At 48.3% G+C, this 19,062-nt stretch overlaps 1 protein-coding gene across 5 annotated transcripts; it reads left to right on the top strand.

Annotated features, from left to right (window-relative positions):
• The first annotated feature begins 337 nt into the window (after positions 1–337).
• On the top strand, positions 338–18,348 carry GPRC5B (G protein-coupled receptor class C group 5 member B). 5 transcript variants are annotated; one of them, XM_083372823.1, is made up of 4 exons: positions 338–396; positions 7,886–8,899; positions 10,383–10,495; positions 16,272–18,348. In XM_083372823.1, exons 2-4 carry the CDS (start codon positions 7,894–7,896, stop codon positions 16,428–16,430), a joined length of 1,278 nt encoding a protein of 425 aa, XP_083228949.1. In that variant the 5' UTR covers positions 338–396; positions 7,886–7,893; the 3' UTR covers positions 16,431–18,348. The 5 variants fall into 5 exon arrangements, with proteins under 5 accessions (XP_083228949.1, XP_083228946.1, XP_083228950.1 ...); XM_083372820.1 differs by having other exon boundaries at positions 376–456; XM_083372824.1 differs by having other exon boundaries at positions 376–456; positions 12,756–16,426.
• The last annotated feature ends 714 nt before the right edge of the window (positions 18,349–19,062 follow it).

The following is a 19,062-nucleotide window of genomic DNA, read 5'->3' as shown; positions in this document are numbered from 1 at the left end:
GGGAAACGCTGGGCTAACGCGGGTCGCTGCTGCTGGTGGTGGTGTGGTGTGTGGGGGGGGCGGCTTTCCCTTGCGAACGCAGCCTCGGGGACGCGCCCGTCCCTCCCACCCACCCCGGCTCGGGAGCCTTTTCCTGGCCAGCCGGGGGCGCTGCCGACCGCGTGGCCGTCGAGAGGGCGGGGCCGGGAGGCGGAGGGGGCGGGGCCTCCCGGAAAGCCCTCCCTCCCCGGCGGGGAGGGGAGGGGAGGGGAGGGAGCCGAGGCGAGGGGCGAGCGGGGCCGGCCGGGCACTTGGCGACGGCGGGGAGGCTGCGGCAGGGCGGCCGGTTGCGCGGCCCGCTGGTTCCGCTCTATGAGCCCGGCCGGGGCTGCGGCGCCGAGGGTCCGGCTGCCCGGGGTGAGCGGCGGGGGGCTGCGCAACGGCCAAGCCGGCCGAGAGGAGACGGAGGCAGGCCGGGTGAGCGGGGACGGAGGAGGAAGGGCAGGCTCGGTCCCCCGGGATCGCAACTCCGGAGCCTTGGGGGTTGGGCGGCTGGGGAGGGGGCTTCAGTCCCGAGTCCCACCCGGGAAGGCGGGCAAAGTGGGGTAGACCCCTCTCGGGGGGAAGGGGAGGGATCTGCCCCCCCTCCCTCCCTCCCTCCCTCTCTCTCTCTCCCTCCCCAGGCGCTGGATGGATTTCCAGCTCTGGCGATGCCCGGGCGCTTCGGCCGCGGAGGATGGGCAGGAGGGAGTCTTAAGAAGGGCGGTGGAAGCTGGCTTCCAAGGGGGGAGGGTGGGGGCTGGAGTTTGGTGCAGGCGCCAGCCAGAGGGAAGAAAGCTGGCTTCCAAGTGGGGATGATGGGTCTTGGAGCCTGGCGCTGTCGCCGGGACGGCGGAGGGAAGCTGGCTTTAAAGTGGGGATGATGGGTCTTGGAGCCTGGAGCTGTCGCCGGCAAGAGGGAAGGAAGCTGGCTTTAAAGTGGGGATGATGGGTCTTGGAGCCTGGCGCCGGGAAGGCAGAGGAAAGCTGGCTTCAAAGTGGGGAGGATGGATCTTGGAGCCTGGCGCTGTCGCCGGGACGGCGGAGGGAAGCTGGCTTTAAAGTGGGGATGATGGGTCTTGGAGCCTGGCGCCGGGAAAGCAGAGGAAAGCTGGCTTTAAAGTGGGGATGATGGGTCTTGGAGCCTGGCGCCTAGACGGCGGAGGGAAGCTGTCTTCAAAGTGGGGATGATGGGTCTTGGAGCCTGGCGCCGGGAAAGCAGAGGAAAGCTGGCTTCAAAGTGGGGAGGATGGGTCTTGGAGCCTGGCGCTGTCGCCGGGACGGCGGAGGGAAGCTGGCTTTACAGTGGGGATGATGGGTCTTGGAGCCTGGCGCCGGGAAGGCAGAGGAAAGCTGTCTTCCAAGTGGGGAGGATGGGTCTTGGAGCCTGGCGCTGTCGCCGGCAAGGGGGAAGAAGAGAACCTGGCTTCAACGTGGGGAGGATGGGACTTGGAGCCCTGCGCCGAAAGGGACTGCCGAATGCCAGGCAGACGCAAGCCCGGGCTCTGGAGAAGCGACGGAGGAGGAGGAGGGGAGGAAGCCCACCCCCCCCTTCCCCGCCCCGGGTCTCGGCTGGGCTGGAAGGCTCCTGGCCTCGCTTGCCCCGCAAGACGAGCGCAGAGCTCTAGGGCGCGCTTGGCAGGCGCGGGGGGGGCGGATTTCCCACCCACCCACCCCACGACCCGCCGCTGAGTCCCGCGGCTTTCCTGGCACCGGCTCTCGGCTAAGATCGCCTGGCCGCGCGGGGTCGAGCAGGCAGAAAGGCTGGCGAGCCTCTGGAGCGGAGGAGGAGAGATCGCGCTTAAAAGACTTTAACAAGAACTTTTCAACCACGGCTCCAAAAGGTTGCCAAAAGGATCGGGGCTGGGACGCCTTTATTTTTTTGTTCCCCTCCTCTCCGGCGCCCCTCCCTCCGGAGAGTTAGGACTACACCTCCCATCATCCTTGGTGGAGCAGTGGGCTAATGCCTCCTTAAGGAACACCAGCTGCCTGCCATTAGTGCAGGTTCGAGTCCCACCAGGCTCAAGGTTGACTCAGCCTTCCATCCTTCCCAGGTAGGCAAAATGAGGACCCAGATTGTTGGGGGCAATTAAGCTGACTTTGTAATGATGCCGCTTGGGGTGTGTGTGCGAAAGCCCTAATAAGCAGGCCTATACATAGAATGAAGGCTATTGCTAAGCACATTGGTTTGTGCTTAAATTGTAAGCCCCCCTGAGTCTTCGGAGAAGGGCGGGATATAAATGGAATAAAAATAAAAATAAATAAAAATCCCCGGGCAGGCAGAGAAAGAGGCACACCCCAGCCCGCCTGGAGTTGCCCCACGGCCGGGTGGAGAAGGGATCGCGACTCGGGAGACGCGTTGGCGCTTTGACGGTGAAGGCGGCGAGGTTTCCACTTAAGGCAGGGGTCTTCAAACATGGCCCTTTTATGACTTGTGGACTTCAACTCCCAGAATTCCTCAGCCAGCATGCCTGGCTGAGGAATTCTGTGAGTTGTAGTGCACAAGTCATAAAAGGGCCAAGTTTGAAGACCCCTGACTTAAGGGGTGCCGAGCAGGAGCGATGGCTGGTGGGGCGCGGAGGGGGTGGGTGGGTGGGGAGAGAAGAGAGATTTCCAAGGATCTGTGGGGTTTGGTGAGTGGGAGGGGGGAGACAGCGGTCGTACTCCCGAGGGGCTGTCCTGAAGAGCAGCGTTTTCCAACCTTAGGAACTTGAAGATGCGTGGACTTCAACTCCCAGAATTCCCCAGCCAGTTGCGTCGAAGTCCACCAGTCTTAAAAATTGCCAAGGCTGGTCGCCCCTGATGTAAACAAACAAGGTGGTGTAGAAAGGTTGGCGGTGAAACAGGATTTACGCTTCCTTGGGCCTCGTTGGAAAAAATCAGAGAGTGCGTGCAAGCTCGGCCTATAGTAGAAATCAGCTTTTTATTTTTTTCTTTTCTCCCACCGCCCAGACTGGGAGGTGGTGGTGGGGAAGACGAAATAGATGCAGAGCATCCCATTCCCAGCTTTCCCGAGAGAATTTTGCTTTGTAACAGAAAGAGGGTTAAAAACACAGAGTGGAGGTGGGGGAGAAAGAGGGATTTAGCCAGACATAGGACAGATGTAGAAAAGGGGGAGGTAAATATCCAGATACGTTGTGGTCAAGTGGAGAAAACACGAGGTTGTTTTTTTTATTTTATTTTTAATTCCATTTATATCCTGCCCTTCTCCGAAGACTCAGGGCGGCTTACAAGCTTAGCAACAGCTGCTAACATCGGATGTTTTTGCACTGACAACAGGTAAAAACAATGCCTCGAAGTTCTTTTGAAGAGTTTCACCTTCACAACACAACAAGTTGTTATCTTGATGCAAAGCTGTGGAGTGGGGGGGGGAGTTTAGAGATCTGGCCTGGGATATTTATTTATTTAGCACACGGCATAGGACACACAGATTACGGTAATAAAAATTATATAGAAGGGAGCGCGTCATATAGTGTGTGTATGATGGAAATAAGTAGCGGTTAAGGTTTGGTAAGGTTTGAGAAATGCCAAGAAGAAATTCTGTGTAAGTTAAAAAAAAGTTTACATTTTGGAATAACGCTGATTCATAAAAGAAGAGAGCGGACGGTTCTACCGTATTAATTATCTAGGCCGTTTATCCAATTAAGGGTGGCATTTGCTAGTTGGGAGAAAGTCTGCTTATCCTCCCGAAGATAAAGGGAGGGAGAAACTCAATTGCGGATAAAGGAATGGCCCCAAAGCGGTTATGGGTTGGTCCAAGGAGGTGTTGTTGACGCAGCCTGGAGGAGAGACGACTTATGGATTTGTTCTTAACGCTCTTCAGATCTGATAAAGAGAGAGACCGATCTGGGAAAGAACCTCATTGGGAGAGAGGAGTAAACATGCAACCCCCCCCCAAAACAGGCATTGTTTATCAAAAACATAGACTGACCCGCTTATGCATGAGAGTTGAGAAGGGATGATAAGACTTCTGGATCGGCACTGTTTGGAGAGAATACATTAAGTAAACTCCACTCCTTTGGGTCAGGTGGGGGAGTGAGTTATGTGTTGGTTGTGCACACTTGTACGGAGCGCGGGGTGGGGTAGGGTGGGGTAAGAAGAGAGAGAAAACAAGGTTTTGGCAGGCAGAGCAGCCACAGCTGGAGGTGGCGAGAGCGCTGAGTTAACTGGCTGCTTCTTCCTTTGTACCAGGCTCCTAAAAACAATATTAAAAGGGACCCCGAGTGGTGCAGAAGCCGCCTTGTTTAACCTAGAGTGTGCTGAAATTCACAAGATTGGGACGGAAGCCGCTGGCTATCTTGGCCAGTTGTTGGCTCAAGAGGAATGCAGTAATGCTGGATGCTCTTTGGGTCCTCCTCAGAATGCTAATTTCATGCCAGTTGCTCTTTAAAAAAAGAAAAGAAGCAGGAGAATGAAGAATACAGATTTGGAGTGGTTGGCACAATTGTGAAGGCGCCAAAGCAATTTTACGGTTACGTGGCTTTGAGAATAAGTCCCAGGTTGCCATGCAGGACAGCTGTTCGGTTCCCCAAAGCCAGGTTGGAGAGTTGTGGCTTCTGATGAACTTCTGATGGTGTCCCGTTTGTATCATCCTTGGATCCTGTTGACAGAAAGGCACTGCAGCCCAGAATTATGGGTTTTAACTTGTCCTTGAAAGCCCTGGGTCCAACTCTGGTTTCTCCACTCAAAAGAATCGGTGACCGGTCCAGGTGAATCCCACTGGTCTTGTTGGGCTAAGTCTGATACAAGTTTGCTTCCTGTGATGGAGATCCAGACTGGAGAACATTCTAGTCCTTCAACTGCTGAACAGCAGCCACTGCAGGACACAAATAGTTTCCCCACCTAGTGCGAACTCCAAGTTTCCTCTATTACAGTGGGATCTAGGAGATGCACCTTCTCTGTTGTAGCACCTGTCCAATAGGATAGACTACTTCCTTGGATTCAGGGCCTTGGCCTTTTAGAAGATCACGAAGCCATGACTCTCCCCCAGTGGTGGGATTCAAATAGGTAAACAACTGGTTCTCGTGTGTGGATGCCGCTTCTGGAAGTCCATTCTGGGCCTGGGCAACAAAACATTAGCTACCGGTTCTGCCGAAGTGGTGAGAACCGGCTGGATCCCAGCACTGCTTCCCCCCCCCCCCCAGGCAGTGGAGCAGGGCATTCAAAATTTCTTAACGAGGTTAGATACGGTGTCTTAGTTATTGGGTTACGATTGTTTTCATTCTGCTTTGGGTTCATCGATGGAGGTTTTGTTATTGTATTGTTTTTGTGAATTCTTGCTAGCTGCCCACGGTTAACATGTGAGACAAGTAGCCATGTACATTTTCTAAGCAAATAAGTCTTGCCTTCTTCCCTCTCTGACAGAGACCATTCCTGAAGTTCATGGTTTTCCAACCAACCATAAGTAGGATGCCTTCCGTCTCTGATGGAGACAGAACTCTCTAGAAGCCATGGTTTTCCCAACCCGGTGTCCACCATCCATAAGTGGGGTGTGTGATGGAGACCAACTCTAGAAGCCATGTTTTTCCCAACCGGTATCCCCCATCCGTAAGTGGAGTAGCTTCCCTCTCTGGTGGAGACCCACCCTGAGCAATGTGGGTGCCCCGGCACTTTGGAACCAACTGCCGGTTGAGCTCCGGATGGCATCGGACCTCCGATCCTTCCGTCACGGGTTGAAGACCCACTTGTTTGAGTTAGCTGGTCTGGCCTGAAGGGGGATTTGGGTTTTAATTGGTTTTATTATTTCTTTTTTATTGTCATATGTTAATTGGGCATGGTTTAATTTTCTTTTAATTTTTGTATACTTATTTATATATGCCCTGTGAACCGCCCTGAGTCCCTAGGGAGAAGGGCGGTATAGAAATTCAATAAATAATAATAATAATAATTATAATTTGCAAGCACTCCAACCTGGGCTGCAACTCTGGATCTCTCTCTCTCTCTCTCTCTCTCTCTCTCTCTCTCTCTCTCTCTCTCTCTCTCCTTAAAATCTGGTTCGATTCCAGAGCAGGCAGGAAATTAAAATGCTGCTGTTTGGCAACCCATGAAGTGCAGGTGGCCTCTTGATTCTTACACAATCTTTGGAACGTTCCAGTTTGGTTCACCGGAGGGTGGGCTGAGATAGTTTTGTGATTCTCAGGAGTGCCGAAGGAAGCTCTTTTTACATGTGACACGCATGACCTGCTATATTTGGGAGGAATTGATGAGCCAACTCCACATCCCGCTTGGGTTCCAGTTGGAGTCAGGTCTTCTAAAAATACCCCGATGGCATTTTGCATCCTACTTCTGTTCCTCTGCATCGGATCCTCCGAGCAGCAAAAGGTGCAGTCTGCAGCATTAGGATGCAGAAGGGAGAGAAAACAGTCATAGCAGTTATTTATTTATTTATTGCATGGCAAGCACAATGTCCTCATCAATTACAGGTCAGGAGCCGCGTCTCTTCGGCAGGCTGAGCGAGCTTCGCTCGGCTCTCCTTGTGCTCTGCCATCACCCCCTGAAGCGGATTCTTTACAAAGGAGCTGGGAAGAAACTGGGCAGAATTCCCACTCGTTGCGATTTTTCCTGGGAAAGGAGGGGGGGAGGGAACTGCAGCAAAGGTTTCGGTTCTTGAAGTCAAAGTAGGTGTTGTTGTGGGTTTTTTTTTTTAACCAAATATTTTGCAGCAGTGCTGCAGTGATCGTCCAAAGCCTTCGATCCCTTGAGTAGCTGAAGCGCGAAACGTCTGGATTGTGGTGGTTGCTGTTAAAAAGTCCAGAAAGTCAACCCCAAAGTCTTGGTGGCCCCCAGGAACAAATCCCTGCAGTTTACTTGGCAATCTGAAGGTTGACTCATGGCAAACTGGAGTTAGTTTTTGTTAGCTTGAGACATTTCACTGCTCAGAAATAAATAAACGTCCTGACAGTGAGGACAATCAACCAGTGGAACAGCTTGCCTCCAGAAACAATCACTGGAGATTGTTAAGAAGAGGCTAGACAATCACCTGACTGAGATGGTATAGGTTCTCATGTTTGAGCAGGGGGCTGGACTAGAAGACCTCCAAGATCCCTTCCAGATTCTATCCTATCCTATCCTATCCTATCCTATCCTATCCTATCCTATCCCCATTATTCTATTTTATTCCTATTCAAAATAAGTAAGTGGCAAGTAAATACATTATTTATAGTTATTTATTAATTATTTTTAACTGGACTCATAAATTAAGTCCAATTGCCAGGACTCAACCTTCAGGCAACTTTACCTGGATGACTGAGAAGCTTCATCAACATATTTTTCTTGCCAATGTTTTTCAGAAGTGGCTTGTTAGCATCTTCTTCCTAGGGTTGAGAGTGAGTAACTAGCCCACCTGGTGTTTGCACCAAAGGCAGGACTAGAATTCCCAGTCTCCTGATATCTCATGTAGCGCCTTTAAAGTGTGGGCCAAATGGCCCTCTCTGGAAAAACTAGGGACGTGGGCATTTGCACAAATCACTGACTGTTTGGAGGGAGGACCTCAATTTCCAGTTCATTGACAGCGAGCAGGTAACCCAGATGTTGTAGAGGACAAAGAGTCTCTACGGGGGATCTTCTCCATCAGAGGTGTCCACCTTGGGCAACTTTTAAGACCTGAGGAACCTCAACTCCCAGAATTCCCCATGGCTGGCTGGGGAATTGTGGGAGTTGAAGTCCACAAGTCTTAAAAGTTGCCAAGGTTGGATCCTCCTTTTCTAGGTATTCTGCATTTAATCTCTAGATTTCAGCCAATGCAGTCATGCTGGCTTGGCCTTCTGGCAGTTCTAGCACCATCTTCTCTCAAGGAGTGGGGAGGGGAGTTGCTCAGAAGTAGGAAGTGGCAGGCCACTGATCGTCGTCTTTTTTTTTTTGTTTCCAGGTAGAAAAATGTCTACTTTCCTTACAGTTGGCCTTCTCCTACTCTTTGTGGTTGATTATGGTTCCTCCGAGAACTCCAGTACTCCACGAGGGTGTGGATTGGACCTCCTTCCTCAATACGTTGCCCTGTGTGACCTGGATGCTATCTGGGGGATTGTGGTTGAGGCTGTGGCAGGCGCGGGAGTCTTGACCACGCTGCTCCTCAAGTTGATCTTGCTGGCCAGGCTGCCCTTTATCAAAGGCAAAGAGAAAAGGAGCCCGCTGGGCCTCCATTTTCTCTTCTTTTTAGGGACCTTGGCGCTGTTTGGCTTGGCCTTTGCCTTCATCATCGAAGAGGACGAGACCATCTGCTCCATCCGCAGGTTCTCCTGGGGAGTCCTCTTCGCCGTCTGCTTCTCCTGCTTGCTCGCTCAAGCCTGGCGGCTCCGGAGACTCGTCCGCCATGGCAAAAGCCCATCTGGATGGCAGCTGGCCGGAATCGCTGTCTGCGTGGCATTGGTCCAGGTCATCATTGCCACGGAGTGGCTGATACTGACAATCGTGAGGGAAGGAAAGCCGGCTTGCAATTACGAGCCGGTGGATTTTGCCATGGCCTCCATTTACGTGATGTTCCTGATGGTGGCCACCGCCTGTTTTTCCTTCTTCACGTTGTGTGGGAAATTTAAGAAGTGGAAGAAGAACGGGGCGTGCCTTGTCCTCACCAGCTTCTTCTCGATCCTCATTTGGGTGGCTTGGCTGACTATGTACCTGTATGGTAACAAGGAACTGGGGAGAGGAGACCAGTGGCAGGATCCCAGCCTTGCTGTGGCTCTGGTAGCCAATGGCTGGGTCTTCCTGATCTTCTATGGCATCCCAGAGGTTCACTGCACCGTCCTTCCATCTCAGCAAGAGAACGTGCCCAACTACTTTGACACTTCACAACCACGGATGCGTGAAACTGCTTTTGAGGAGGACCTCCAGCTTCCTCGGAGCTACATGGAGAATAAAGCTTTTTCAATGGATGAACATAATGCAGGTGAATGCTCATTTCTTTAATGTGGGACCGAAGATGCTTTGTCATTAAGTCGTAAGAATGTGGGAAGTCTGACCAAATAAAAATTTGAGAATGGAATACTTTAAAGTAGCAATGGCTCAAAACAGGAGAAAGACAGGCATAGCCTGGGGGGGTGGAGTCAAGAGAGGAATCAGCCTAGAATCGTTACATTCCCACAAAGTAAAGTATCTAAGGCCAAACTCTTGAATTCTGTTGACTCTTATCTAGCTCCAAGCTAGTGCTTACTATTAGTTGACTACAGAGCATGTTGGCTCAACGGTTAAAAGACGTTCAGCTTGTCAGCTGGAAAGCTGACAGCCTGGGTTCGAGACACAAGTGCCACACAGTGGGGTGAGATCCCATTCTTGCCCCAGCTCCTGCCCACCTCGCAGTTCGAAAGCATGCAAATACAAGTAGATAAATAGGTACCACTTCAGTGGGAAGATAACAGAATTCTGTGTGCTCTCGGTGTACAGCCATGCTGGCTACACCACCACTGAAAACGTCTTCTGACCATGTTGGCTCCCTCAGCTGAGAAAAAAAAAAGATGACCACAGCATCCTAGAGTAAAACGCAACTGGACAGGGAAAACTTTACCTTGATTAATTGACTAGATTCTTGTGTATAGGCGTGAGCAATAAATCAGTTCAACTAGGACTTAACTTGTGGTCCAGATTCTTCCAGCCTGACACTGCCCTAGAGACTGATGGTGTCCTAACATCATAACGATGCTTTCTCTTCTGGGGTCTGGAATATAGTTTCACTAAGTATCTCCTAAGAGATGTGATGGCTCAGTGGTTTAGGACGCTGAGCTTGTCGATCAGAAGGTCGGCAGTTTGGCGGGTCGAATCCCGAGTGCCGCGTAGCAGAGTGAGCACCTGTTACACGTCCCAGCTTCTGCCAACCTAGCAGTTCGAAAGCACGTGAAAATGCAAGTAGAAAAATAGGGACCACTACGGTGGGAAGGTAACAGCGTTCCGTGCGCCTCTGGCATCTAGTCATGCCGGCCACATGACCACGGAGACGTCCTCGGACAAGCGCTGGCTCTTTGGCTTTGAAACGGAGATGAGCACCGGCCCCTAGAGTCGGAAACGACTAGCACGCATGTGCGGGGGAACCTTTACCTTTTGAGTATCTCCTGATCTGCATAGCTATGAGATTGAAGGTGCAGGCCTCTTTGTGATGAATTGCAATTTCCTGTCCAGTTTTCACCTTGACTTAAGACGCCATGCGCCATTCCTGCTGCTTGGTGCGCAATGCCTGAAGTTCGGCTGGAATCCTTAATAGCCGTGTTGAGGAGAACGAAGCCCTCCCTATACCGCCAAAGTACAGTTTCCAGCCTCCCTCAATTCTGGTCCTCTTAGTGGGATTATAGGAATGATAGTTCAGCAACATCTGGACGGGAACGGATCCAGTAGATTTTTCTTTCAGACTAATCGCTGTTCACTTTCTCGATTTTGCCCAGCGTTACGGACGGCAGGATTTCGTAACGGCAGCTTGGGAAATCGTGCCAGCGCTCCCTTCCGAAGCAACGTCTACCAGCCCACCGAGATGGCGGTTGTCTTGAATGGCGGGACTGTAAGTATCAAAACGGGATGCATAGAAGCAGCTACCCCTTAGGGCAGGGGTAGGCAACCTCGGCTCTTTTATGACTCATGGACTTCAACTCCCAGAATTCCTGAGTGACTCGGGAATTCTGGGAGTTGAAGTCCATGAGTCCTAAAAGAGCCGAGGTTGCCTACCCCTGCCTTAGGGGAAAAGGCCCCACCGCTGCTCTCTCCTCGTAACTTCCTTCAGTTGGATGCTTGCTGATGATCGGGGAGCAGGGGAGAACGATGGGCGGGATGAGAATTAGCTGTGGGAAGCTTCAACACCCAAGGATGCGTGCAGGGGCGATTTTCAAATTCCACATCGTTTGAGCCAGTCAAGTTTTCCTTGGCTAAGACTGTTGTCCAGGGACTAACCCAACAATGCCATCTCCTCCTTTTGGGGGGGGAAAAGTGGGGTGGAATGATTTATCTCGTCCATTTTCTTCTAGTAAGTCAGTGGGGGAAAAAAAAATTTTGCAACGGTTACACTTTTGCAATGTCCTTCTGGTCTGAGAAACTTCAGATGACGTCTCTAGGAAAGCTCGCCCACTTCTTTCGTCCATTAGCATTGACTCCATTGCTCCTTTTCCCAACAAATCACCGCCTTGTGTTGTTGTTGTTGCTGTTGTTTTTTAGCTGAACTACCATCCGTTGGTGGTGTCTTTCCTTTAAAATTTGCCTGGCTTTGCAACAAAGGGCCCTTCTCCCAAGGCTTCCTACCCAACGCGGGCAAAATTCCTGAATGCCAAGTTGGTGGCTTCAAAAAGATTAGGCGGGCCCGGCAGGAACGCTTCCTCTGTCTCCTTTGGACAGCGTTGGACCAAGGAGCCGCCCAACCGCTTGATCCTTTTTTCACTCTTTACATTCTCCCCGTTTTGCTGGCCCCGTTTTGATGCGCTCTCCCTCAGCTGCTTGACTGTCACGATCTGCTGCACTGTGGCCTGCTTCAAAATGCCACTCGCGTTTGGCTTGTGCTCCATAGAACCTGAGCTTGCCTTCTTTTAAGCCAGCCACGGACTCCATAAGGCAATTTTGCATTGTTATTATTATTATTATTATTTTTCTTTGAAACTTGTTTTTGGGAAAACGGGGTGGGGTGGGGTGGGCAGAGATGGGGAGAGGTTGATGTTGTAAAACATCCCAGTTGATTTCCTCTCCAGCTTGATGCGGTCTGTTCCAGGCCCGTATCAGGAAGGATCTTCGGTCCGGCTGACAGCAGATGGATCTGACATGCAACTCCGCGTTCAGCGGAGTGTTGAAATCCCGAACCCTCTTCCTCTCCCACCCGTGGCCCGGATGGGCTGATTTTTTTTTTAATCAGCTAGCAGCTGGTTTTCTGAAACCCAGAAGCCTACTTACAAATCTCTCTAGCCAAATCCCAAATGGGTTGTTTTTTTTGGCAGGTGGGAAGTTGAAAATAGAGCAATGTAGGCAATTATGTGTCGCTCACTCGTGCAAGGGGTCTCATCCCTTAGTAAGATTCAGTAGTTGAAACTTTCTGATCAGTTCAAGGCAGGAGAAGCAAGCAGTGACAAATGGGAATCCGAGGATTTGTTTCATAACTAACGGAGGAAGGAGAAAAAGAGTACAGGTGGTCCTTGACTTACAACGATTCATTTAGTGGCCGTTCAAAGATACAACCGTCTTGAAAGAGGTGGTTTATGGCGGTTTTTCTCACGACCGTTGCAGCATCTCCGTGATCAAAATTTGGATGCTTGGCAACCGAGTCATATTTATGACGGTCGCAGTGTCCCCGGGGGTGGGGTTGGGTGTTCACGTGGCCCCAGGGCTTTTTTTCTCATAGAACGCTCAGAACGGAGTTCCGGCACCTTTTTTGAATGGAACCTTGTAGGGTTGTCAAGGCGGGTTATATGACATGTGTGAGTTCCGGCACCTTTTTCTTTTACAAAAAAAGCACTGCGTGGCCCCCTTTTTCTGACCTTTTGACAAGCCAAGTCAATTGGAAAGCCAGGTTTATTTTAACAACCAGGTGACTTGCTTAACAACTTCAGCGATCCACTTCACAAGAAGTTGCGGGAAGAAAGGTCGTAAAAGGGGGGCAGAATTCACTTACCCACGGACTGGCTTAGCAACAGAAATTTGGGGCTCAATTGCAAATTGTGTGGTCGTAAGTCAAGGATTAAATGTACCAGATCAAGTGCCCGGCAGGGCTATGTAATGTAACTGTCTTAAAGCAGAGCTCAAAAAGAAAAAATGCTTAATCCTGGATGTATTATCCTTATTTCCAGATTCCAACCGCGCCACCAAGTTACACGGGAAGACACCTATGGTGAAAAGATTTAGAGGTCATAGAGGAAGAGAGAGAGAGAATCCGTTAACAAAAATTGATTGCCCTCCCCCTCCCCAAAAAAGTGTGTTGTTTTCAGAGGGAGGAAATCCATGGGGGGGGGCCCTGTGGAAGGTCCTCGGAAACTGATAGCTCGGAGTTGTTTTCTCCTATTTTTAAAAAAATAAAACGACCGTCAAATCGATAAGCTAACTACCAGGAGCCTCCAAGGATGCAATAGAAGCTGACCGAATTTAAAAGTAGAACCTAGGCACATTCTTTAAAAAAAAAATAGAAAAAGGGAGGGGGGGGAGGAGAAAGGGATTGAGTAGCAAAATCAGGAGGAAGCGTTTTGGTTAGAGAAAGTGGGAAGGCTTTGGAAGGGGCAGAAGTGTAGGAAGGCAAAGGACTTTAATTCATGTCGCCGTGCGTGGTGCGTGAGTGTCCGTGCAAGGAGGGGTCTTGTGGCTTCTTGGCTACTCTTTGAACAGCATTCATGGGAGGGGGGGCGGAAAGCCCATTAAGAGCAAGGGGGTGGGGTTTTCTCCAAACTTGGCCACTTTTAAGACTGGTGGACTTCAACTCCCAGAATGCTGGCTGGGGAATTCTGGGAGCTGAAGGCCACCCATCTTTAAAGATGGCCAAGTGTGGAGACACCCTGATTTAGAGCAGGTTTTTCTCAAGCTTGGCCCCTTTAAGATGGGTGGACTTCACGTTGGCTGTAGGAATTCCGGGAGTTGGAAGTCCACCCATCTTAAAGGGGCCAAGCTTGAGAAACGCCGATTGGGAATAAGTTGTGGAGCTTCCACTATGCAACCTCAAGCTGTGGACAGGGTGCTTTCTCTTCACCTCCGAGGTGCTGGTGGGATTCCAGATCAGGCGGCACCAGCGACCCAAAGTCAGTGGTGGCTTCCGAGGTGCTGAAGCTCTTCTTTGAAACCATAAAGGCTTTCACCCAGCTTCTCCTCCCAAGAAGCAGAACAGAGCAGTTGACCATCCGGGTGTGCTCGGTAGGACCAAGGAAGCATCTGCCCTGCTTTCGTGATTGACCCAAGGTCAAAGAGAGGCAATCGATCTCACAGACTGTGTCTCCAGAGGGGAAAAGAAATGGTGCCAGAGAGGTAGCTAAGGGTACTCAAGAGAAGGTCCGGGAAGGGCAAGATGGTGCGTGGGAACGATCCCTCCCATGCTTCCCACGAGTTTCCACGGAAAGGAAAAGGTGTCTCGGTGGATCACCCAATGTACTGTCCTCACTGCGCATTTAAACTGGAGATCCTTTGCATGCCAGGAAATCCTCTCCACGGGGTGAGCTTCAAATCTCCCAGTCTTTGCTCCCCACCCTAGTTGAACACTGAAGCCTCGTGGACTGCAACGGTTTTTGGCACATTGATTTACCTTTTCTCATGTGTATCTGGAACATTGGGTTATTATAATTATTATTGTTGTTATTATTTGATCGTTTTCATGTGGACGTTGGGAATTTCTTAGCCACCCACCCTGCTCCTTTGCCACAACTCCCTAATTCTTTCTGCCTTTTCACATTGCTATGATTTCGCTGATGTTTGCTGAAGCATTCCTTTCACGGGTGAGCGTTTTAAAGCGCATCAGGCATGTAGTTTTTACATTCGGCTGGCTAGCTAGCACCTGCTTTCTGCTTTCCTAGAGACTAAAAAAAAAAAAAGCAAGTGTGATTTGCTTGGTTAAGGTGTGTGTGTGTGTGAGAGAGAGAGCACGTGTGTGTGTGTGTGTGTGTGTGTGAGAGAGAGAGAGAGAGAGAGAGAGAGAGAGAGAGAGAGAGAGAGAGAGAGAGAGAGAGATCAATAAAACCATAAAACCAGGACGGTATAAAATAACTCAAAGGATGAGGGGTTTGGCGTTTTTTTTGCCCTTGCTCTAAAAGAGATTCGCTTTGTAAATGGGCAACTGACGGTGATAACAGAAATAAGATTGCTGAATTCTTCAGATTTGCAAAGCTGATAGCCGGTTCTTAGAAGAGAAAATCAAATGTAATTAATTGGTGTGTTTGAGGATTCTCTCTCTCTTTTTTTTTAACTTCACATCCCCAGTTTTTAATTGATCTAATTCTATCGATTCCATTCTACTCGTTAATGTACCCAACCTCGCTGTCTGGGTAATATATCTGTAGGGAATAAGGGGTTAAACTGTCTAAATGCTTTTTTTCATATTATATGTCAATTCCTTGCACTCAGAACTGTCCATATTCAAAAGATTCATTCTGTCTTCTCAGGAAAGATTCTAAATGAATCTCTCTTTCTATGTATAAATACTAGCGTGAGGAATAAATAATAATAATAATAATAATAATAATAATAATAATAATAATAATAATAATAATGTGATGTGAGGGCATGCCATTATGTAATACCCTGAACTGAGAAATATCCTGAAAATCCTAGATATTGGCTATAGCACTAGTAAAGGATCTGTTTTACCTATAACTGGTCCTAAAGTCATTTTTTATTCAGAAATAGGGCAATAAACTCCTCGTCCCATCAAATTTGGTGCACTTTAATATTTTGCTAACATTAAACTTTGGGGGGGGGGTTTCCCTTCCTGTTAAGAACTGCTTTCTTTCTTTATGATTTGAGTCTTGTTGCTATTTGGTGGAAGGGCGGGCTAATAAAACTCTGTTATAAATTTATGTATCTGCTCTTGTCAGCTTTGAATATCCTTGTTTAGTGTGAAAAAAGCAGAGTGTGAAAAACCTTGAAATAAATGTGATGGTAGATGCCATGTCGGTGCATTGTACAAGGCACAATGTTGGCATCATCTCTGTGAGAACCCAGCTTATTTAGGAGTGTAACCAGACAGTGTGTGACACACACTTTTCCTTGTTCCATGAATTCTTGTCGCCATAGTCATTTTGCCAAGTTTAGTCTTTTTAAAAAATTGCCAAGCAGGTAACAGCAATAATTTTGGTGGCCCACAAAGGTTTATCTATAAGAGGAAAAAACTGTATTGTTGTGTTCCAGGAATTTGCAAAATTTTATTTGATGCAAATCTTATTTCATCATGTACGATTGTGGGAAAACTGGATGATTTTGCTGTTCTCCTAATCTTTGTTTAAAGTACAAATTTTAAATAAGATATTTAATATTTTTAATAAGAGGGACGTTCATACAAAAATGTAAAATTTAACTATGTTTGGCTGCTTCACATACACAGTTGGTACTTTGCTAGGGATCTGTGTGTGACAGAGGTTTGATACGTGTGAAAATGGGGGTTTGAAACTATTTTTGTTACCAAGATGCATGTGATGAACCTGCATTAAACGGTTGGAATTAATTAATTTTCCCAGTTGAATGTGGACAATCGGAGAGAGAAAGAGAGAGAGAGAGAGAGAGAGAGAGAGAGAGAGAGAGAGAGAGAAGAAACTGTGTTGCTTTTAACTGGAGGAAAAGTTTATTTTTTAGAAAGTTCTGAGGTTGTCCAATTTGTGTTTATTTTTTTCTTTTAGACAAGGAAGGATTTAGCAGTCCTACTTCCCGTTAAATCAATGGCAGTTTGGGAGCTTAAAGACAGGGCTGGATCTTGGAAACCCAGAACTCCCTCTAATCTCTCCTGTGAATCTGGGCCATGCCTCCTAGTGGTGGGAGGCGTGCCGATAAAATTATAAGAAGGGATTATTATTTTCTTGAACTATTATTATTGTTGTTGTTATTATTATTAGTCAGCCTGTGGTTTCTGATGTTCGTTGCTTCTGCAACCCTCCCCGAAAACGCTTCTGTTAGAAACCTTTTAAAATGCACCCTTGTGTTGAGTTGTATTTTTGTTAAAAAAGTAACAAAAAGTTGTATGCTTGCTTTTGGTCAAAAGTTGTGATGAATGTGTAGAGCATCTGGGGAGACGCTTAACACACAGGGAAGCTAAACCTCCTGGGTTTCACTCTAGCTTGCTTTGAGAAGCATCAATGTCATTCTGTGCTTTGTGATTGCCGATTAATGTAACTGGAAATATACAGCAACTCCCCCCAACATAGAAAAGCAGGGTAGAACGCAATTTATATTGAAACGGGGGGGAATGAGCTGGATCAAATTCCCACCCACCCACCCACCCACCCCCCGGCAAATCGGAAAGGAACATTTTGAATGACAGATGCAGTCCGAGCAATGTGCTCAGTTCCAGGCTGTATTGTTTGGCACAAGTGGTGGATTTCCATTGGCTTCCAGAATCGGGCTGAAAACATCCAATCGACCACCAGATGGCAGAAGAGAGAGCGAGAGCTTTCTGAGCTCTTTGCAGCCATCTAGAGGATGTCTTGATCCTTGCAGCCCAGATTTCAGAGCTCTGGCATCAAGTAGCAAATGCCACTCAGCAAAGGGTTGAAGGAGAGAGTTGGGTAACGTTCTGTAAGCTTGCCGGCTGCCTGAGGTGGAGGATGAAGGAAGGCCATTCTCTCCATGGAGAAGGCATGATCTGCAACGCACCTTGTTCCTCCCTTCCCTCCCTTCTGATTCTCAGGCTGCTTGCAAACTGCGCCTCCTCAAAGCCGGTAGCGGTCTTTCCAGTGACATTAAGCATGCTTCCGTTCTACTAATCTTGGTGCATGATCTTAACTTCCTGTCAGCTGCACTCCTTTTTCCACAGCTGAATAGCTTGGGGGTGTGTGTGTGTCATGCATGAAATACGTGGAGAGCAGGGCTGGCCAATCAGAACCCAAGGATTTTTCTGGTTTGATGTCATTGACGTTATCTCCATTTACATTCATCGACTGTCCATTTCCATGAAGCTTTAGTTCTGTGGGGATCAGCTGGAGAAGGAGTTCTTCCTTCAAGCTCAAGCTTGGCACTCTTCTGATGAGAGCAAAAGTCTTGGGACGGCCAGAGTTCTCGGGAACATTGACCACCCTGCTGGGGAATTCTGGGAATTAAAAGTCCGTGCATCTGAAGGGTGTCCAAGCTGGGGAAAGAGAGTTCCACCATCATGGCCGATGTTTGAGAAGGCCTAGACCTCCACGTCTGTGATTGTAGAATGACTGTAGGTCCCCAGGAGATATGATCATCTCCAGGCTGAGTCCTAAATTAAATAAGATGTCTTCCAATACTAGCTGAAATCTGCTTTTTGGGAACATCGTTGCTTCGGCTTAATTTGTTGCTCGAAGCCTCCGTTCTAACCCAAAACAGCAGAATCAGAAGCAAATGTAGCTTTGATTTAGGAGATATGTATTATAATTTGACTACTCTTACTATCCTAGCAGATAACCCAACCGGTGCTTTTTAATTAAATGACAAGTGCTCTCTTCTTCTTTTGATAATATATGTAAATATTTATTAAATCTATTAATGTGCAGTTTTATAATATTCTCCCCTTCCCTATCCTGTTTGACCGTTGCATACCCATTTCATATTCTACATCTCTGGAAGGTTTCTGAGACAATCAGTTGTGTACCAATATGGACTGTACATAAAGAGGTATGAAATTTAAACTAAAAAAAAATGAGAGTTGTAAAGCCTGGGCAGATAGATACGTACATTTTATTTTCAAAATGCTGTTCTTAATGAAGAAAATAAAAAGAAAAATAAATAAATAAAAGAATTACTATTTACTTACAATGGCCTGGTCATTATTTGTTTTTGTTTTATTTTGTTCGGCTTAAAAGCTTTTGTGTGTCAACGTTTGTGTGACGGGTTACAGTTCAATGAACACAGCTGCCATCGGCCGAATTGGGTCCCAAGAGATCCTTTTTTGATCCTTTCAGCTGCTAATGCTTAATCTAGAACTAAGGGGTGGGGTGGGGGTGGGGAGGCAGAAAAGGACTTTGCATATTGCTCAGCCTAAAGCTCTTAAGGGTGTTTTTCATAATAACTTTGTTAATTTCTAAAGAAGACATTTTCGGTGAGCGCATCGGATGGTTATAAACCAGATGGACAGGCTGGCTTTGCGACGCATTCTGCATGGCGCTGGAATGGTTACTAAGGGGAACATGTTCCCTAAGCAGCTACCGGTGTTTGCACTTCCCAAACATTTTGATCTCAGGACCCCCTTTGAGTTCTTATAAATGCATCACTTTGGTTATATCTATTGATATTTACTGTCTTAAAATCAGACCAAATTTGGTATAGTGGTGAAGGGATCAGGCTAGGAGCCAGGAGACGGCGAGTTCTTGTCCCGCCTTAGGCATCAAAGCCGGCTGGGTGACTTTGGACCAATCACCAGGAGACGGTGAGTTCTAGTCCTGTCTTAGGCATGAAAGCCAGCTGGGTGGCTTTGGACCAATCACCAGGAGATGGTGAATTCTAATCTTGCCT

This window comes from Vipera ursinii (assembly GCF_947247035.1).
Source record: "Vipera ursinii genome assembly, chromosome: 13".
Taxonomy (NCBI): Eukaryota; Metazoa; Chordata; class Lepidosauria; order Squamata; family Viperidae; genus Vipera; species Vipera ursinii.
The sequence above is the reverse complement of the archived record's forward strand: the minus strand, read 5'-3'. Positions and strand labels throughout refer to the sequence as shown.

Bases quoted from the DNA above. Each gene is read 5' to 3' on its own strand.
- GPRC5B (XM_083372823.1), top strand. From the start codon at position 7,894: ATGTCTACTTTCCTTACAGTTGGCCTTCTCCTACTCTTTGTGGTTGAT. The intron at 8,900-10,382 runs GTGAATGCTCAT...GATTTTGCCCAG, and splicing joins AATGGATGAACATAATGCAG to CGTTACGGACGGCAGGATTT. The intron at 10,496-16,271 runs GTAAGTATCAAA...TTTTTCTTTTAG, and splicing joins TTGTCTTGAATGGCGGGACT to ACAAGGAAGGATTTAGCAGT.